Source organism: Sus scrofa, chromosome 13 (genome assembly GCF_000003025.6).
Source record: "Sus scrofa isolate TJ Tabasco breed Duroc chromosome 13, Sscrofa11.1, whole genome shotgun sequence".
Taxonomy (NCBI): domain Eukaryota; kingdom Metazoa; phylum Chordata; class Mammalia; order Artiodactyla; family Suidae; genus Sus; species Sus scrofa.
The window spans coordinates 133094869-133115567 of NC_010455.5; the positions used below are offsets into that span (position 1 = coordinate 133094869).

The 20699-nt window shown below is 54.8% G+C and overlaps 1 protein-coding gene across 1 annotated transcript in view; it reads left to right on the forward strand.

Moving 5' to 3' along the window:
• The window catches only part of MELTF (melanotransferrin), a 27224-nt gene continuing 6525 nt past the window's right edge, over positions 1 to 20699 (forward strand). The window contains exons 1-13 of the mRNA XM_021070118.1: positions 1 to 160; positions 1972 to 2126; positions 3245 to 3344; positions 5805 to 5987; positions 7963 to 8119; positions 9671 to 9738; positions 12212 to 12399; positions 13110 to 13290; positions 14251 to 14402; positions 16887 to 16983; positions 18451 to 18645; positions 19576 to 19732; positions 19822 to 19889. Of these exons, the coding sequence (XP_020925777.1) occupies positions 112 to 160; positions 1972 to 2126; positions 3245 to 3344; positions 5805 to 5987; positions 7963 to 8119; positions 9671 to 9738; positions 12212 to 12399; positions 13110 to 13290; positions 14251 to 14402; positions 16887 to 16983; positions 18451 to 18645; positions 19576 to 19732; positions 19822 to 19889 (1750 nt within the window). The 5' untranslated portion in view covers positions 1 to 111. The remainder of the gene's footprint in view (positions 161 to 1971; positions 2127 to 3244; positions 3345 to 5804; positions 5988 to 7962; positions 8120 to 9670; positions 9739 to 12211; positions 12400 to 13109; positions 13291 to 14250; positions 14403 to 16886; positions 16984 to 18450; positions 18646 to 19575; positions 19733 to 19821; positions 19890 to 20699) is intronic.

Genomic DNA, 20699 nt, shown 5'->3' on the forward strand with positions numbered 1-20699 from the left:
CAGCTAAAGGCCAGTGCCTGGGAGGAAAGAGGCAGAAAGCTGAGGCTGCTGCTGACCCATTGGGACCCAGACCTAGACCCATCCCGGCCCCAGCTAGCTCTAAACTGCGCCATGCGTGGCCCAAACGTGGCTCTCTGGCTCTGCCTGGCTCTGCGTACCGGTGAGGCCCCACCGCCGGCCCTGGGAGCAGGAGCGGGAGCTGGGGCGGGGGTCCTGGAGCTCTCCAGCCACAAACCGCCCCACCCCCTCCCCACCAACAGGGTGCCGGGGGCTGGGAAGTGTCCCGAACTTTTGTCTCCCAGGAAAAGAGGAAGGCGTGGAAAGGCGCGAGGGACGCATAGGTTGGGGGAGGGAACCAGCACTGACCCGGGCAGACTGGAATGTCTGGAGGGCTTCTTGGAGAAAGCGGCATTGAGCTGGGCCTTGAAAAAGCTTACTTTCTGACCTGCCAAGGAGAGGCGTGGATGCGGGAGCTTTGCAGTGTTGGGGGCGGGGGAGGTCCGGGAGCGTGAACGCTGTTGATGGGCGTGGAAGCCCAAAGAGGGCTTGGGAACCAAAGCGGCTCTTTTCCCGTGACCTGGCTGGGAAGGAGGCGCGAGAGTTTCCGAGGAATTAGGGGAAGGAGAGATACTGCCCGAGAGACAGCTCCGGGGCGCTCTACATGGATAGAGACCGGACGGACGCAGACCTGGTCCCCTCACGTCCACAGCGCCCCCTCCCAAGGGAGTCAGAGACTTGAGGAGGGACCTCGGGGAGCTGCTCGCAGGGATCTCGCGGAGGCTGCTAAAAGGATGGCTTCAGGCCACCGTTTTGACCTCTTAAATACAAAAGAAAAAAGGACCAGCCACCCTGGTCTGAATGCTGCAGTTGTCAGGCCCACCAGGGTGCAGGCACCTCCACATCCCAGGCAGCGGGCTGCCTGGAGGGGACTGGACGGGGAGGCTGTGGAGGAACCTGCATCCTTGCCTCTTGTTTGGTGCGGGGATGAAAAGCACAGGCTGCCTTGAGAGGGTGACATGGACCCTGGTGGAACTGGATCCAAAGCCACTTTCCCAGGAGCACAGGGCTGGCTGAGCAGGGTGAGTGGAGGAAGACCTCAGGCCTGCAAAGGCATCAGCCTTGGGGATCTGGGCATCAAGTCTGCTGGACCCCCAGGCTGGGAGCTCTCTGGGACTTTGACCTGGTCAGGCATGGGACCCAACAGGGTCCCTCCTAGGAGGAGGAGCCTGAATGGAAGTCCACTGAGGACCTTGTGTCCTGACTCTCTACAGAGGTTTCCTTATAATGCGGAAAGTACTTTTCTCATCTGCTTTCTCAGACATGGAAACAGGCTCAGAGAGCTCAGATAGGTTGCCCAAAGTCACCAGCTGGAGGAGCAGGAACCCAACCTACTGACTCCTCAGCCTTCCCCTGTCAGGGGCTTGGCACTGTGCCCAAAGAGGGTGGATTGCAGGAGGCACAATCACAGATGCTCCAAAGGGTGCAAGGCTCCTCAAGGGCTGCCACGAGCACTTCCTGGTCTCATGTCCCAGTTCACAAGGAGGGCCCAGGGACACCGCTGACTGAGAGAACCCAGTCCCACACCCTCTTGTTGGAGGACACAGAGGCTCCAGAGGGCCAGGACCCAGCCAGTGGCCCTTCCACTCACCAGGCCGTGCTCCAGGCTGAGGAAGGGTGGGAGAGACCCCACTACTACCCCCAAAGACCCTCCCTGGCCTATGCAAAGGGCCAGGCTCTGAGCCACATGATCTGCCCCTGCCCCGACTGCCCTGGGGAAGCTCAGAGAATGCATGGCCCACACATAGCTTTCCCAGTGAGCCAGGCCCCTTCCCAGTCTGTGACACCTCTTTGTGCCCCAGTATCCTGCAGTGAGAGGGCAGGGATGTTGCATAGGACTGGCTGTCATGCTGATGGGTCACACCCAAAGGGCTGGGGCCGCAGGCACTGGGCCTCACTGTCCCCTATCCCCAGCGCTCGGAGGGATGGAGGTGCGGTGGTGTACCATCTCAGACCCGGAGCAGCAGAAATGCAGTGACATGAGCAAGGCCTTCCAGGAAGCCGGCATCCAGCCCTCCCTCCTGTGCGTCCAGGGCACCTCAGCAGACCACTGCGTCCAGCTCATCACGGTGAGTCCTCTCCCTTCCGCTCTGCCCAGACAAGAGGGCTCTGACTCAGGACGGAGCTCACAACAGCCCCATTCACTAGGAAAGTCTCCGAAGTCCCCCTGCCAGGGCCGGGTGATAGGATCTTCTGAGTTTCCCTGGCAACAAGGGCCGCTTGTTTCCTGCCCAGAGGCGGGCTGGGTGCTGGGAGGCCCAGGGAGGGCCCTGCTCAGAGCGCCTGTGGAGAAAGGGGTCTGAGAGGCAGTTTTCTTGCACAGAGCCCCTCTACATGGGGGACATGACCCGCCCCACCCAGGGGAGCCCAGACAGCAGACCCCTCTGTGGCCCACAAGCATTACTCACGCTGCCTGGAGTTTTCCAGGATGGGATTGTGTGGTTTCTGGGGAAGAGTAAATGGAACAGGCGGTCCTGGGTGGATGAGTCAGGGGTGGGAGAGCTGTTCTGAGTGGTAGGAGATCTGCTCACTGGCACTGACGATAGTAAGAGGCAGGCCTTCGGTGCAGGACAAGCTATGGAGGGAAGCGTCATGGGCAGCACAAGGGGCCCGGGGTCTTGTTGCAGCTCAGCCCCTGATGCACCTCTGAGAGCTTATCCAATCAGACTCCTTGTGGCCAAGGGCTTGGGCCAGGCTCCACCGCGAGGGTGGAAACCAATCATGTCATTCTATCCATGGACCCCATTTATGTATGAAAACAAAAGGGAAAACATTAAAGAAGGCATTTGTCATATTCAATCTGTGTCTTAGAGAAAAAATCCGAGAAACAGATTAGCAGTAGAGGCAGGGGGCTGAGAAACAAGAAAGTAAGGGGGACTCACTTTTCACTGCTTTTCAGCTTGTGCTATCTGATTTTTGACTATGTGCATCTAGTATAAGTCCTACAAAATTCATAATTTAAAAAAATAGCATAATTAGAAAAACAAGGCGAGCCTTTGGTCCTGGTGGGGAGAGACCCCTAGGCCCTGGCAGGGAGGGGCCTGCGACGCTGAGCCAGGCTGGGGCCCCTGGGCCGTGAGGACATCCAGGGCTCCTCCAGGGGCCTCAGCAGATGGATAGGTGTCCCTGGGCTCCTGGCTGTGTGGGCCCTGGGGCCCGGCTGTGCTGACCTGCATGTCCCCAGCAGGCCCGGGAGGCTGACGCCATCACTCTGGACGGAGGAGCCATTTACGAGGCAGGGAAGGAGCACAGCCTGAAGCCCGTGGTGGGTGAGGTGTATGATCAAGGTCAGAGCACCACGTGGGAGAGAGGGGAGGTCGCTTAGCACTGTGTCCTTGCTGGGCCTGCACCCCCAAACCCACCCCGCAGTCCCGAGCTGATCAGCAATCCTGTCCACAGAACATCCTGGAGGCCCAGGCAGACAAATCCTCAGAGCTCCCTAAGTCTTACTTGACAACCCCCGAGACCAGGGGTGCCAGAGACCTGAGACCGTTCTTCCCTGTGTGGAGTCTGGCAGCCGCATCACCCGCAGGTTCTTCCTAAGGGGCAGCCCCTCGCCCGGTGTGGTGTTGGGCGTGGTTGCCCAGTAATGCCCTGCTCCCCACGCACCCCAGGGCCCTCTGTCCAAAGCAGTGCGGAGTGGGGATGGGGCCAGGCATGACATGGTGACTAAGAGCTGCAGAGCCCAACAGACTGAAAAGGAATCCCAGTTCTGCACCTTCCTGTCATCTTCTGTGACCTTGGACAACCTGCACTTCCTTGACCATAAAATTGGGATTGTGACCCCTGCCCTGTCACATGGATTAAATGAGTCAGTCTGTGTGCACCTGACGTGTGAGATGTGCTCAGAAATGTGAGTGTCTTTGAGCCGGTCCTGCACGTCACACCAGACATGCCTCTGGCTCAGGCTGCCCTTCGGATCCCTACCTCCTCTTCTCCTTGTCCAGTGCCTGGTATCTGTCACACAGCCTAGCTCAACTGCCACCTCCAAGGAGCTCCCTGGGCCCTCCCACCCCCTGCTGAGGGCCTCTTTACTGCTTTCCTGAGCACTGACTCACTCCACAAGGTCCTGCCCCTCTTTCTGTTTTCCTTGTCCTCACTGCAGCAAGTCCCCTAAGGGGGTCTGGTCCTCATCTTTGCATTCTCCCGGTCACTGGTACCCAGGATAGGTCACTTGTTGAATTGGTGACTGTCAGATGACACCCGAGACACAATGTAACCCTGCAAACCAGCCAGCCTTTCCACTCAGTGACCAGAAACAGCCCTGCCTTGTGGGCCCCAAACACAGCTCTCGCCCTTTAATTAATTCAACGCATTCATCGAGTACCTACCACATGCCAGTTGGGAGCATAGAGTCATAAGCAGCAGAGCCCATCCCGGCCCTCAAAGAGCAGGAGTCCCACGCTAAACAAATAAACACCAAAAACTATCGTTATACATGCGCTGGATGCTGTGCAGGAAGTCAAGGCCATGAGGGAGAAGAGGAGGGCTATGGAAGACCTGTTGAAATAGAGCAGACATTGACGCTGTGCTCTCAGAAGGTCCCAGGTAGAAAAGAGCATGGTGTGTTCAAGGAGCTGGAAAGAAAGGGCATCGTGCCGAGGCAGAGGGTAGGACCTGATGGGGCTACTTTGGTTAGTGGGGGCCAGGCGCCAGTGTGCAAGAAATAACCCTGGCTTGGTTTTCTAGAACTCAACTGTATTCTGATCATGGCCATCTCACGGCCACCAGGCCGTTGTGTGTGTGCACGCAAGCACACGCATGTCTGTGTGTGGACAGGATGCCCTCTGGTTATCAGTTCCCATAGATGAGACATCCTACATGTCTGAATGGCCCCTTCCAGGCAACATCTGGCCTAGGGGAGTCTTTGGCAAGGCTGTAGACCCCCACCTACCCACAAGCACCCCATTCAGGGTCCTGAGTGATTTGGAACCACAGTCAGGGGAGAAATTAATGAATGAATTAACATCTCAAGATAATATCTACCACGTGAGCCTGGAGGGGGCGAGGGCTTGTGTTAAGACCTGTAGATTGCACCCACTTGCTCTCTCAGTAACTGGAACACTACATTGCTAGTGCTTCTCTCTCTCTTTCTGTGTGTGTGTGTGTGTGTGTGTGTGTGTGTGTGTGTGTGTGTCTATCCATCTCTGTCTGTCTCTATCTCTATTCCCCTACCCCAGCCCCAGCACTGATAGATCACTGTTTCTAATCTATGGGAAGCCCCTACCAACCCCCACCCCCTGGCCACTTCTCCCAACCACCCTTCTTCCCATAACAAGCTATTTTCCCTGGTGGTGCAAGTGGGTTAAGGGCCAAAAAAAAAATAGATACTATTGCCTTAAGTCCTCTAAGTTCTCGTCAGGGCCTAGACTTTTAGAAAACAAAAGACTTGCAAGCTACTCCTGCTTTTGGTCTGGCCACAGAGCTCCCTTGATGTAGGCAAATTTAGACCCAGCTGAGTGCCAGCTGGCTTAGGAAGGAAAAGGGGAGAAATTAATGAATGAATGAACATCTCAAGATAATATCTACCATGTGAGGCTGGAGGCCGAGAGGGCTTGCGATAAGACCTGCAGATTGCACCCACTTGCTCTCTCGCTAACTGGAACTCCATGCGTGGGCACATCCACACACGTGCGCACGGGTGCACCCCCACAAGTGGCTTTCCCCCACAGCCTCCCTGGGCAGGGTCCCAGTGTCTCATGGCTTCTCCTTTGCACACTCACGCCTCTCCTCTCTCCTCCTTCTAGAGGTTGGTACCTCCTATTATGCCGTAGCTGTGGTCAAGAGGGGCTCCCGTGTGACCATCAACACCCTGAAAGGCATGAAGTCCTGCCACACGGGCATCAACCGGACGGTGGGCTGGAACGTGCCCGTGGGCTACCTGGTGGAGAGCGGCCGGCTCTCGGTGATGGGCTGTGATGTTCTCAAAGGTGAGGGCTTCCTCCTGCAGGGGCTCTGCTGTTGCCCCTCCTGGGACAGCCTCCCTCCCACCTTCGCTGCACCTCCTTCAAGGAGCAGCGCCATCCTGCTCCCCTGCGCCTTCCCAGACACCTCGTTGATGGCTTCACTCCCTCCTCTCCTGCTGGCCGGCCTGGTGTTGCTACCACTTAAGTTTCTGGTTGGTTGGCTCCTTCAGGCACCGCAGCCTCACCCACTCATCCCGGAGCCCACAGCTCAGCCAAGCACCAGCCCACCTGGCTGCCACTGGGGAGTGGGGGCAGGGCAGCGAATCTCACCAGAGCATCTCTCTTCTGGTGTAGACACGGTTGCTGTCTCCACAAACATGTCAGAGGCTGTTTTCTCAGGACCCAAACAAGCTGCTGGCTTGCACCCTGAGAGCTCACAAGTAGCTAGTCAGAGACCCGCCATCATGTCACGATTCATGTGTGGCGAGGAGGAGACCCTCCTGCAGGCAGAATGTGCCCCGCGGAAGGGAACTGAGGAAGGGCAGGGGCTGCTGAGCTTGTGTGGCAAAGCCCAGAAGGGTCCAGCTGGAGCCCAGAGCCCTCGTCCTGGCAGCCTGGGCCAAAGTCCTGCTTCTTATGCTTTGGGCTTCTTGTCCTGGTCACCTGCTGGCCATCCCTGTGTCATTCTGAGGTGGCCCATGACACATGACAACCCCATTCACAAATGGCCCTTGGGATCACACCACCCCTTGAATGAGTTTAGGGTGTCCCCAAACCCCTGTCCCTGAGGGTGCTGCCTCCTAGTTTGCTGCCCACACAGAAGAGTACATGGTTTTTCAAAGCCCAGACTTTATTGTGGGTGCCTGTGGGTTTAAACCCTGGCTTGGCATGACCTGCCCTCAGGTAGGTTACTCCACACATGGAACTTCAGTTTCCTTACCTGTAAAAGGGAGAAATGAACACTTCCTTTAATGCTGTAGGGTTGGGAGGACTAAGATCATTCAATGTCTTTGCACAATGCACAGCACAGGGTGTGTGCTCACTGCTGGGAGCTGTCGTTACTGTGAGCTCAGCTTCCAGGCCTCGCAGTGGGCACTGCACTGCGGTGCAAACACAGGCATGTATGTACACACACATACATGCACGCTTACATTGTCACACCCATGCATGCATGCACAAATCCACACACTACACACATGCATGCTACAAGCAGACACACATACACATAGACACTCTGCCCCCACATTGCACCCCTCACAGGAGCCTAGAAGCCGCATCCTCTCAGACGGCGACCAAGTGTGGGAGGTTTATCAGTCACTGGCCACATTTATTAAATATCTACTCCCCTGTGAAGATGCAAAAGCCCAAAAAAAGAGCTGGCCCTGGAAGAGCTCAGTTTTGCTGAGCACAATGCAAGTGGCTCGAGTGTAGAGCCAGCGTCTTGCTCACCCTACATGGCACTAGGGCATCCTGGGGCACAGGGTAAATATTTGTCAAGAGGGTGGACATGGGGCCTGGGTGCTGGCAGGGACTTGACAATCCTACAGCTCCTGGACCTCTTCACGGACCGGGCTTCCTTCTCTGTTTCCCTCCCCTCTGTGTGTTTTGAGAGGTGTAGCCTATCAAATTAACTACGCTCCGTAATAACGTTTTTCTCCGCTTTCATTGCTTACACATAACTGATTTTAAAATGAAACCCTCAATGATAACAGTATCTGATTCATAGTTGTCCTATCAATAGTGGCCATCTTGATAGTGGCCATTTTGCAGTAAATATTTTATTCCCCTGAGCCCTGTTTAAATAACATCAGCCACTCTCTGATGCCCACACTTTGTGGATCTCTGATCAGATCCAGTTCCCCCGTTTTGCTCACACTGAAGCCTGGAGAGTCCACCTGGGTGCCAGGGGAGTCCAGCCTGAGTAGCCTGAGCCCTATCAGGGGAACCCGGCAGGGCCCTGACGCTACACGATTGACCTCCCTCTTCCTCTTTCCCGCAGCTGTCAGCGACTATTTTGGGGGCAGCTGTGTCCCTGGGGCAGGAGACACCAGTTACTCCGAGTCCCTCTGTCGCCTCTGCCGAGGCAACACCGCTGGGGAAGGGGTGTGTGACAAGAGCCCGCTGGAGAGATACTACGACTACAGCGGGGCCTTCCGGTGAGAGGGGCTGGGGTGGGGCCCCAAGTGCTGGGAAAACACCCCGGCACAGAGAGGCCCCCGAGAGAGCAGCAGTGTCAGTTGCCTCTCATCAAAGCACCCTTTATATAGTCCATGTGCCTGGTTAGTTTAAAAACCTCACACTGGCCTATGCCAGACCAAATTTGCTCATAAAATCAACATGTTTGGTATATTTAGAGAAGGGCTCAGAGGGAAGAAAACAGCAAAAACAGCAGGTCCTAGTTCTGGTGTCTGAGGCCAGCGGGAGGACTGTGGGGGGGAGAAGTGCAGCGGGGACCCCCAGAGACTTGACACCCAGGGCTGGCCCCCCACTGCCCTGTTCAGGCGGGCATTTTAGGGAGCTGGCTTCTCTGTGAAGCCGAGAGGCCCTAACCGCTTGTGGTGCTCTTCCAACTGCCCACAAAGGAGGAAGCTGGGGGCTGGCATGGAAGCCTCCCGAGTCCCTCTAACTGCCCTGGCCACAGTGTTTCAGCCTGGAACCCAAGAGCCTGCTGGTGTAATAGGGGAAATGCAGTTCCGGGCACAGAGAGAAAAACAGTCCTGGGTCCTCCAAGCCAGAGACTCTTGCCCACCCCACCTCGCCTGGTGTCCTTCCCCCAGTCCAGTCCCTGCTTGTTTGCTGGCTTTGGGGGCCCAGGCAGCCCCTTTGCCCAGTGGACCCTGACCTGCCTCCATCACTGGGCAGTGACAGATTGAGGATTCATAAGGTCCTGGTCCCTTCCACTCAGGGGTTTGGAACAGCATGAGAAGGTCTAGTCCAATCCCCTGCCTCAGGGTAGATGTCTTCTAAACACCCAGAATGTGGAGTTCTCTCGTGGTGCAGTGGATTAAGGATCTGGCATTGTCATTGCCGTGGCTCGGGTCACTGCTGTGGGGCCCGTTCAGTGCCTGGTCTGGGAACTTCCATATGCCTCAGGTGCATCCAGGACAAGAACAAAAACACCCAGAATGCTAAGGCTGCTGATGAAGCAGCTGCCTTATGAGCACCTGCTCCTTTCAGGCCCCAAGCGCGGCTGCATGGGATCTAGATGGATTATAAAGGATCTCTCCCTCGGGGGAGCCACTTTCTCATCCCCACTTTAGAGGTGATAGAGGTTAGGAAGGCTCCACAAGTTAGCAAAGCCACAGAGCCAGCAAATGCGGGAGCTGGAAGGAGTTCCTGTTGTGGCTCAGTGGTTAACAAATCCAACTAGGAACAATGAGATTGAGGGTTCAATCCCTGGCCTTGCTCAGTGGGTTAAGGATCCAGCATTGCTGTGAGCTGTGGAGTAGGTCGCAGATGTGGCTCAGATCTGACATTGCTGTGGCTGTGGCTTAGGCCAGCGGCTTCAGCTCCGATTGGACCCCTAGCCTGGGAACCTCCATGTGCCGCAGGTGTGGCCCTAAAAAGACAAAAGACACACACACAAAAAAAACTGGGAAGCTGGAACCCAGGCCTGCAGGACTGAAACTTGTGCCTGCCATACCTGCCATGCCCCCCCCACGGCCCAGGCCAGACTTCCAGAGGTCTCACTGGTTCCTCCTGTGCAGGTGCCTGGCGGAAGGGGCTGGGGACGTGGCCTTCGTGAAGCACAGCACGGTGCTAGAGAATACAGATGGTAAGTGAAGGGGCCTCCCTGGGAGGACCCAGTAACCTTTCCTCATGGAAAGAAAGGAGTCTCATGGCTGGAGCTCAGCTGCTCCTGATCTGTGATCACGCATGGTACTTAGGTCTCTTGAGGTTCCTTTAACCTCGGATAGTTTCTCAGTCTCTGTTTTTTGTGACTTTGACATTCTTGAAGAGTCAGGCCAGTGATATAGAATGTACTCTAATTTGGGTTTGCCTAAATTTTTTTTTATTTTTTTGAGGTATAGTTTAACTGAGTGATAATGACTGTCACAGACCTTTCACCCCAAAAGTTCCTTCGTGCACCTTTCTGGTCAGTCGCTTCTGATCCCCTCCCTGATGAGGCCCCAATCAGACTTTTGTGTCTACACTTTTGCCTCTTCCATAACATCTGACCCTTGTCTTTTTTTTTAAATCATTATCTCTTTTCTGCTGTTGTTGTTAATCTTCTCTTTAAATCAGAAGGTCCATCTTGTAGGCTGGCATTCATGAAGGCAAACAAGAAGCAGATTTGAGAAAAAAAACTAGTCTGAAAAAGGAGGACATGGGATTGTCCCCAGAGCAGGACCAGCCTATAAAAATAGGCAGCCAAGACTTGGGCCTCAAGATGAGTCAAGCAAATCAAGAGTGTGGAAGGGAGAGACAGAATTAGGGATGTATTAGGTTAAAGTCAGCTCTTTTAAATCTTCGATGATAGTCTAAGGAAATCTAAGGAAGTCATTTTTTAAAGAGTATCTTCATGCAAAAAGATTGGTAAGTGCAAGAGTGGGGTTGACATAAATGTGCGCAGTAGTGAAGTCACTTGGCTTTAATTGTCCCTAGTGGTGAAAAACAGGAATGGCAAAGCGACAAACCTAAATGATGCACTTGTCTCAGGAGAAGGCCAAATGATTCCCCCAGAGCTCTATACAAAGGTTCTGCAGCAGTTTAAAAATAGAGGGAAGCTGGGGAGTGGGGAGAGAATGACACTGAGTAATTGTTGAGAGCGCTATAAATTATCATGCAGTCATTAAAAATGACCTTTATGGAGTTTTCCAAACTATTACTCTCTTGGTTTGGGGGATTTGTTTTTAAATAGCTTTGGAGTGAATAGTGTTCATGATCCCACAGATTATCTTTTCTCTTCCTATTTTCTGAAGGAGGTTGATCCTCCTCGTTTTAAAATTTAAAAGTCATTAAAATATTGTTATGTTGGGCCATCTGTGGTATATTTTAATGCATGAGTTGCAATCCTTAAAATTAGTCGGTTTTTTTTTTTTTTTTTTGGCTGCACCCACAGCATGTGGAAGTACTTGGGCCAGGGATCGAACCCAAGCCACAGCTGCAACCTGTGGCACAGCTGCAGCAGTGCCAGATCCTTAACCTGCTGCACCACATAGGAACTTCCAAAATTAGTCTTCTTAACTGCTGTCCATATTCACTCTTCTTTTTATTATAAGTGAGTTTTACGGAGCATTTCCAATCATGTGGAAAATGTTTTTAAATAAGTGAAACGAGAGTAGGATGCAGAGTTACCTCTCATGTATGCCCTTTACCCTATTTTTTTTTTTTTTTTTTTTTTTTTTTTTTTTTTTTTTTTGTCTTTTTGCTATTTCTTTGGGCCGCTTCTGCGGCACATGGAGCTTCCCAGGCTAGGGGTCGAATCGGAGCTGTAGCCACTGGCCTTCGCCAGAGCCACAGCAACGAGGGATCCGAGCCGCGTCTGCAACCTACACCACAGCTCACAGCAACGCTGGATCGTTAACCCACTGAGCAAGGGCAGGGACCGAACCCACAACCTGATGGTTCCTAGTTGGATTCGTTAACCACTGCGCCACGCCAGGAACTCCCCTTTACCCTATTTGCGACAGTTGGTTATAAAATAGAAATAAGGATATGGAGGAAAAACACCAAAATATTAAGAGTTGGAGTTGTGAGTGAAACTTTGGGGATTTACCCTCGTCTCTCTGGGCCACGGTTCTGGTGATTCTGTCAGGGTTTGTTTCCACCACGGCTCCCTGTCCCCTGCCCTCAGCTCAGAGCTCAGTGGAGTGCCAGATGGCCGTGGTGAACTCCTGAGACATTTCTCTCTCTCACCCTAAACTTCTCTTTCTCTTTTTATCGAGCAGTTCTGTTTATATGTGTTGTATTATTGTCAGATATCTCAAATCCATTTTATTACTAGATATTGGTGACAAATAAAAAATGTTCATCTCTTCTTTAACTAAAAAATAAGTAAATAAATATACCCCCCAAATGTAAGTAAATAGACACAGTCTATAGAGAAAGCTGGTTTTGTAGGGTGAAGCTCTTCTTTATTCTAAATTCTGGTTCTCGCTTCTGTAAGGGTTTCTTTTCACTGGAGGTCTTTGGCCTGTGACAGCCTAAGCTCTCTCCAGGCTCCCTCTCAAGGGTCCTCCCTGACACCTTCCCCAAGGCCCTCCCAGGACAGGAGTTGGCTCACCAAAGGACTCGCATCTTCCCAGGGAAAACCCTGCCCTCCTGGGGCCAGGCACTGCTGTCACAGGACTTCGAGCTCCTGTGCCGGGATGGCAGCCGGGCTGATGTCACCGAATGGAGGCGATGCCACCTGGCCCGGGTTCCTTCTCATGCTGTGGTGGTCCGGGCCGACACAGATGGGGGCCTCATCTTCCGGCTGCTCAACGAAGGTCAAGTGAGTTCAGGGCACCCCACACAGCTTCTCAGGGTGATGCTGGCTCTTCTTGTCTCTCACCAGAGTAGAATTTCAGAGCTAGAGCCATCCTGGGGCTGGGCCAGCCAGACCCGGAGGGGCAGGATCTGGAGACCTTCCCCTGGGACAGACCCCAGCTGGGGAGCCAAGCTTCTGAGTCATTCAACCTCAGGCCAATTCAGAGTGAAAGAGGGACCAGCTGTGCTGGCTGGCAGAGAGAAGGGCTGACCAGGGGATTCAGGCACCCTTCAGAGAAAGCTCCTGGTATGTGTGGCTCTTAAAACCAAAACCAGATCATATGAGCAAAGAAACAAAATAACAAAACCAATAAATGTCCAAATACACCATTACTTGGATGTGATGAATAATGTTTGGCTGAAACCACTGCTCACAAGAGCAGGAGGTTTCTGACTTTGGGCCACACCAGCTTTAGTTTTGCCCATCCATGCATACAACCCATGCTCAGGCCATCACACCCCTTGGCCACAAGCCATGTGTTCAGTCAGCTGAGTATGAGCAGACAGAATGCACTGGGGGAGCACAGGCAAGGAGGGAGGTGGGGCTTCACCTGGCGCTCAGGGTGGGTGCAAGCCTTGAGGGCACAGGAAGAAGGAAACGGTGGCTGAACTGGGAGGTAAGATGCTGCCTGTGGCACCTCACCAGCCCCCCCACCCCCACCCCTCGACACACAGCGTCTGTTCAGCCATGAGGGCAGCAGCTTCCAGATGTTCAGCTCTGATGCCTATGGCCAGAAAAACTTGCTGTTCAAAGATGCCACCTCTGAGCTGGTGCCGATCGCCACACAGACCTATGAGGCATGGCTGGGCCACGAGTACGTGCAAGCCATGAAAGGTCTCCTCTGTGACCCCAACCGTAAGTCCACCCATCTCTTCTCTCGCTGGCTCCAACCCAGCCTGACCGCGGGAGTGGCCGGGCTTTCTGGAGAGATAGCCAGAGGAGGACATTCACCCCAGGAAGTGTGTGTGCCTCTTGGCCTCCTGTCGCTTCCACCTCCCTGACACGTGGTTGGGAAGGAAGTATCTCTGGAGTTCCAGGGCCTGCTGTACCCTGGAAGCCCCACCCGCTCCGGAGGGTGGGATCCAGGCTCACAGGGCCTGTAATGGGAAGAGTCTCCTCCCCTCTCCATAAAGAAATCAAGTCCCGTCGTTCTTTCTCCACGGTGCTCCACCTCTTCCACCATGCCCCACCCCTGCACTGACCCTGGCTCCTCCCACAATGCCTCACTCCTCCCGCCTTGCCTTTACTCTCCTACCTTACCCTCCCCCTCCACAGTGCCTCGCTCCTCCCACTGTGCCTCACTCCTCCCACTGTGCCTTGTTCTTCCCATAGTGCCTCGCTCCTCCCACAGTGCCTCGCTTCTCCCACAGTGCCTCGCTCCTCCCACAGTGCCTCGCTCCTCCCACAGTGCCTCGCCCCTCCCACTGTGCCTCGCTCCTTCCCACCTCCTCCCCACACCAAACCGCCATGGTTTTGGCTGGGCGCTGTCTCTCACCTGGACCTTTACAAATGGCTTCCTGACTCCAGCCCCCACTCGCATGTATCCTCCACCTACAGCCAGGGAGATGATGTACCAGCCCCGAGTGAGACCCACGTCAGCCATGATCTGACTCAAGCCTCCTCACAGCCCCATGAAAGAGGTTCAGTTGTCCCCTTTCTGTGTAAGGAAACAAGGATCAGGTGGTAAAAGAGCTTACCCCTTAACTCCGGAAAGAGCTAGAGTTTCCCTGGAGTCTGACTCCCGGCTCTTCTGGCCGAGGGGCGGCCTCTGAAGGAGGCCAGTCTGGAGGTGACCACACACTCACACCCACGCAGGGCTGCCCCACTACCTGCGCTGGTGTGTGCTGTCCACTCCAGAGATCCAGAAGTGTGGAGACATGGCTGTGGCCTTCAGCCGGCAGAGGCTCAAGCCGGAGATCCAGTGTGTGTCCGCCGATTCCCCCCAGCACTGCATGGAACGGATCCAGGTGGGCAGAGCCGGCGGGATGGGCTGGCAGGGGCAGTGCCTGAGATGGTCCTTACCGGGCCCACCCTCTTTCTCACCTGGTCGAGAGGATACAGGGCAGCTTGAGAGGAAGAAGGTCTCCTGTGACAACCCCACAGAGGGGAGGTAGAGGTTGCCCCCAGGAAGCAGCCACCCGACCCAGGGGGGCAGGGCAGAAGGGGGCTGTTTGTCTTGGGGAGCCCAGGGCCTTCTCCCCACTGAGCAGGTGGGCAGGGAGCAGAAGGAAGGAGAGACTGGCCCAGCTTGGCACTGACGACCCTATGGCCTTGGGCAAGCCCCTTCCCCTTCCTGAGTCTCAGTCTCCCCTTGTGCACAATAGGAAGTAGGCTTGGATCACCATTTACTCAGCTGCAGCCAGTCAGAAATACGTTTTACACCAATGACAGTCTAGTACACAAAAGCTTTTCTTTCACATATAATTATGTAAAACTCTATGTCCCCCTATAGAGAGATAGGAAACAAAACAGTACTTAACCTTACTAAGTACATGTGCTAATAGTTTCTGCTGTCTTCTATCCTGGTCTTTTCTTTTTTAAGCTTGTCATGGCCCATTAAATTGATTATGCATCCGTCAGTATGCTTGAAAGCACTCGCCTTGGTCTCTGAAGCCTATACGGCTCTGTCCTGCTTTGCTTCTACCACTGGAGACTGAGGCCAGGACTCAGAGGCAGCCCCAAGGCCCTGCAGTCAAGGATGAGGTCCTACTGTGATCACAGGGGTCCCCTCTGCCCCTGAGTTCCTAGGCTCCTTCCCTCCTGTTGTTTAGGAGCAACTAGGTGGGGCCTGATGGTGAGGGGTCCTTTTCAGGGTGGACCCTGAGTGCAGGCCAAGCCACAGCCCCTCAGGTGTGTCCACCCTGCCCCAGCTGCAGATCCCTCGTTACCTCCATTAATCCTCACAATGACACTGTGGAGTGGGTGGATTCCTAGCAGATGTGGACACTAGGGCTGGGAGAGGATGAGAGAGTAACTTGCCCAAGGTCACCCAGCCCAAGGGTCTGAGAGCCCCTCTCTCCAAGGGCAGACAGGAGCCTGTCTCAACCTCAGCATGGTGTTGAGGGAGGGTAGCCTGGCTGGAATGGAGGAGGAGACTTAGGGTGGGGACTCTTCATTTCCTGATGCTGGGAAGGCTGTTCCCAGAGCCCCAGAACAGGGAGAGCTGCAGGGAGGGAGGTTTCAGCTCCCTCCTGCCAGAAGCATTCTCTCTCTCTGAGCTCAGAGAGGGCCAAGGCATTGCCGTAGGGCCTGTGGAGAGAGGAGTGGATTTTGAGAACCTCAGAAAAAGGCTCAGAGGTTTTCAGTTCTAGCTTCTAAGGCTCTCAGAGATGGTATCCGGTGTAGCTCTAATGCCCTACTTGGCCACGGTGATCCAGGCTGGCCTGGCCCCTGAGCTGTTGGTCCAGGGTCTGAGTTCCTCCCTGACGTCGCAGTGGGTAGATCTGGAAGAGGAAGAGAGGGGGCCCAGAGATGGACCCTCCAGGCTCAAAACATCAGTGCCACTGCCTGTTGTTCCATCAGCATAACGTCATGCCTCTGGCCCTGAACAGAGTGGGGCACCTTCCTGGGGTGCAGGTGTCCCCTCTTTCCCCAGGCTCCACCTCCTTCTTTTGGGGTTTGACCCCCTACTGTGACTTATCAGTTAACATCTTTGCAGGGTTGGAGGGGCCACCTGTCCAGAGGCTTCAGAATGAACAAGTCGGGGTGGAGTGGGAGTGATCTGGAAGGTTTTAGAAGGTCTGAAGAAGGAGGGTCCTGGGCCCCTCCTGCTGCTGCCTGAGGCAGGGCTCTACCCCTCAACTCTGGGGCCTCCTCCCACAGGCCCTGAGACTGCCCTCTTTTAAGACCTGGCTCATGGAGTTCCCTGGTGGCTCAGTAGGTTAAGGATCTGATGTTGTAACTGTGGTGGTGCAGGTTTGATTCCTGGCCCAGGAACTTCCACATGCCATAGGCATGCCCCCCTCCCACAAAAGAACTGGCTCATCATCCATGTGCATACACATTTGAGAAATACGTACTACACTCGTGCTATGTTCCAGCCCATGACCAGGTGCTGGGGGTGCAGTACAGTGCCCTAGGCAAGGCTGGCTGTCCATGGGGAGATCTACACCAAGCACAAGAGCATGAATCAGGCCAGGTTTTGCTCAGAAAGGGGCCTGGCAACGGAGACCTCCAGAAAACTTTTTTTTTTTTTTTGCTGAAAGATTGAAAGACACCCATGCATGGGAGGGCTGGTTGGTGTCAGGCCTCTGGTCCTCCAGGCACCTCTCTTGCCTGTGCATCTTCACAAGCAGAGGAAGGGGCGGATGGGGAAGGACGGGGTTCCCAGGGGAAGGGAGCTTGAGACTAAAGTCCCCGAGAGAGCCATCTTGGCACCTCTGTCAGATCCCAACAACCAGCGCATCCTAGGGCCCAACGCAGCCCAGCACTCTGTCTGTTCCCCCCTGCAGGCTGGGCATATTGATGCTGTGACCCTGAGGGGTGAGGACATTTACATGGCGGGGAAGACATACGGCCTCGTTCCAGCAGCCGGGGAGCACTATGCCCGTGAGTACAGGTGCCAGTCACCCAACCTCGGCTGGGAGGTGGTTGCTATTTTTATATTTATAAAAACTTCTCCCTCAGAGCATCTCTTCCTGGACCAGTTGCTCTCTGTCACAGGCAAGCCCCTCTGGCCCCGGGTACCATGTACCCACTCAGTCACCAGAAATGCAGGTCTTGGCAAACTTTCTATGAAAAGTCAGAGAGTAAACACTTTGTGTTTTTCAGGTCATGTACAGGCACTGCCACATGTGTTTTGTTTTCATTGTTGTTTTTTGGGCCGCACCCGCAGCATATGGAGGTTCCCAGGCCAATGGTCGAATCAGAGCTGTAGCTGCCAGCCTATACCACAGCCACAGCAACGTGGGATCTGTGACCTACACCACACCTCTCAGCAACACCGGATCCTTAACCCACTGAGTGAGGCCAGGGATCTAACCTGCGTCCTCATGGATGCGAGTCAGAGTAGTTTCTGCTGAACCACAATGGGAACTCAGGTGTTTTTGTATTTTAACCACCCTTTTTTTTTTTTTTTGGTCTTTTGTCTCTTTTTTGTTGTTGTTGCTATTTCTTGGGCCGCTCCCACAGCATATGGAGGTTCCCAGGCTAGGGGTCGAATCGGAGCTGTAGCCACCGGCCTACGCCAGAGCCACAGCAACTCGGGATCCGAGCCGCGTCTGCGACCTACACCACAGCTCACGGCAACACCGGATCGTCAACCCACTGAGCAAGGGCAGGGACCGAACCCGCAACCTCATGGTTCCTAGTCGGATTCGTTAACCACTGCGCCACGACGGGAACTCCTTAACCACCCTTTAAAAATACAAAAATTATTTTTAGCTTGTAAACCAGGCTATACTGACACAGGCTGAGTAGGTTGCTAAGCCTTGGAACAGAGAGCCTCCTGGGCCTCTTCTGTCCAGACCATGTGGCTCACGGAAGGTGGCCCTGGAACCCTCCTTCCTGGCAGGTCATGCACACCTTCTCAGCAGCCTGGGCTGGTGCTCTGTCTTCTTAAGTGGTGACCTCAGGTCCCCTCCACTCAAATGTGGAAACTCGGTGGCTTAGGGGAAACACTTCTGAAGCCTCTGCTGTGCCTCCACTTTTCTCCCAGGAGGTGAGAAAAATATCACCTTAGGGTAAAAGCAAAGAAAGCTGCTGTGGGTGAGGACTGTTGGAGGGTGGTGTTAAGAGATAGAATGCTGAAAAGTAGAGCCCCACAGGCTGCTCCTCAGAAAAGGCGGAGACACTCAGGGGTCCCGCTGCCAGATGTGCTCGCGGAACACCCGCCCAACCCTGGGGGCGTGGGCGCTCCTGAGCCCAGGCTGCTGGCAGCGGCAAGAGAGCCCTGCGGTCAATGGCAACAAAAGGGTTGGAGGGAATAAGGGCCCCGTGAGGATCTGGCGCTGGCTCTGGCCCAGCTGAGGCCAGGAAAGCATAGATGAGGGGCCTCACTGGTGTCCCCTCCCCCAGCGGAGGACAGGAGCAACTCATACTTCGTGGTGGCCGTGGTGAAGCGGAACAGCTCCTACGCCTTCACCCTGGATGAGCTGCGTGGCAAGCGCTCCTGCCACCCAGGCTTTGGCAGCCTTGCAGGCTGGGACATCCCGGTGGGCGCCCTGGTGCAAAGGGGCTTCATCCGGCCCAGGGACTGCGACGTCCTCACAGGTACTATCTCCCACAGCACACAGGCAAACTCTTCTTTGGGGTTGGCTGAGGTCAGGGCTAGCTCTGAGGGTTGGCGTCCTCTCCCAGCAGGACCCCACAGAAGGCAGCCCCAGGGAGATTTCCTCTTCCTCCTTGACGTGCCCTTTGCTCTTGGGAAGGTTGGGGGCTTTTCTTGGCCACACTGTGACAGGCGCACCCGGTTCTGTGGAGGCTGCCAGTGCCCCTACACACTCACTCACACTCAGAGTGGAATAGGGCCAGTGGGATGGGAGCAGGGCAAGTTCAGGGGCTCCGGGCCTGGCTATACCACCATTCAGTCATGGTTGTCCCCCTGGGCATCCGGGAGACCTTGTTGGAAGGTGGGCAGCCCTCTGTGTAAGTGTGAAGAAGACACGTTTACCAAGCACCCACCATATGCCACATGCAGGGCTCTTCCTGGGTGTTAAATCATGCACATTCATGGTGAAAGGAAGGCAGGAAGAAGCTGCTGCAGACACACCTCTGTCCCGGCTGGCACCTCAGGGGGGAAAAACACATTTTTTTCTAACCACCTACACAAGCACATGTAAGGTGTTAGGGTTGGCTGCTCCCACTCACAGACAGCGAGGCAGTTGCTCTGACTGGAGCTGAAGAATTTATGAGGTAGTGAGTTCCCCATCCTTGAGGGAGTTCAAGAGAAGGCTGGTAAGGGTGACCACTTACCAGAGGTTGACAATAAGCTTCCTGTATCTAGGCAACCTCTGCATTCCCCCCCCCGCCAATCCCTATGATCCTCACAGGAGAAGACCTGCCATTCTGAGCTGGGTGGGCAGTGGGACAGATGGGTGGCCTGGACCCAATGGGTGAGACAGGTGGGCAGCCCACCCATCCCCTCCCTGGCCACCTTTTCTGTTGCTGGCCCCTCAACCCAGTCCTCCCCCTCCCTCCCAGCGGTGAGTGAGTTTTTCAGTGCCAGCTGCGTACCTGTGAACAACCCCAAGAACTACCCATCCTCGCTGTGTGCTCTCTGCGTGGGGGATGAGCAGGGCCGCAACAAGTGCGTGGGCAATAGCCAGGAGAGGTACTACGGATACAGTGGCGCCTTCAGGTACCCAGTGGGCCGAGGGGGTGGGCTTAGGGCTGGACACAGGGGTGGGACCCTTCGGCTGACCTCTGCCTTGGCTTCTTGTGTGGCAGGTGCCTGGTTGAGAATGCAGGGGACGTCGCTTTTGTCAAGCACACGACTGTCTTTGACAACACGAATGGTATGTGGTGGGGTTGTGTCCACAGCAGGGTCAGATTCTGGCAGGGCTGTTCCCCATCTCCAACACAATCCAGGGCCTGGATGTTGCTGGAATTGTGGGCTGAGTGGCAGCCAGGGAAGACTCAGTCCAGAAAGCTGTGCCCCTTGGGGATCCCAGGGACCCCAAGGGCTGAATGGGGGTGGACAGACCCCAGGCCTCATACCTACATGCACGGGTCGCATATCAGTCTTTACTGGTCTGGAATCCAAATCCCCATTCCACCAACATGATAGAAACTCAATCTCAGTCATTTTGGAGAGACCCTTTCAGGGGTATTTATGTGGCACCAAGGTGCGTGGGTGAGGGTGGCAGGGGCCTCTCTCCACAAGGTAATCACTTCACACCAGCATGTGGTCTTTGGTCCTGAGCAGGTCACTGCCAAGTGCAGGGAAATCACTGCAGCCCCCAAGCGTATGAGGCAGGGTCCACCCTCATTCACATCATGCAGGAAGGAGGCTTCTTCTCCAGAGTCACCTTCCTGAGCTCTGCCTGGGAAGAAGAGCCTAGGAACTCTGGTCCAGGACCCCCAAGCCCCCACCTGAGGTCCTTTACCGTGCATCGCTCCCTCCCCATCCTGTTCCCCCTCCCCAGGGAAACTCTCTGTTTTGAAGACTGGAAGCCATTTGACTTTAGCGCTTACTGCTTGCGTTTTCTGGAAACCCTTCCTACACCCTAGGCTTTGAAACCCCAAATGCCAGAGGCTCAGCCTTCTCCACTCTGTCCTAACACATCTGTTCTCAGAAACGCAGGAAAGAAAAGCATAAGGCCCGA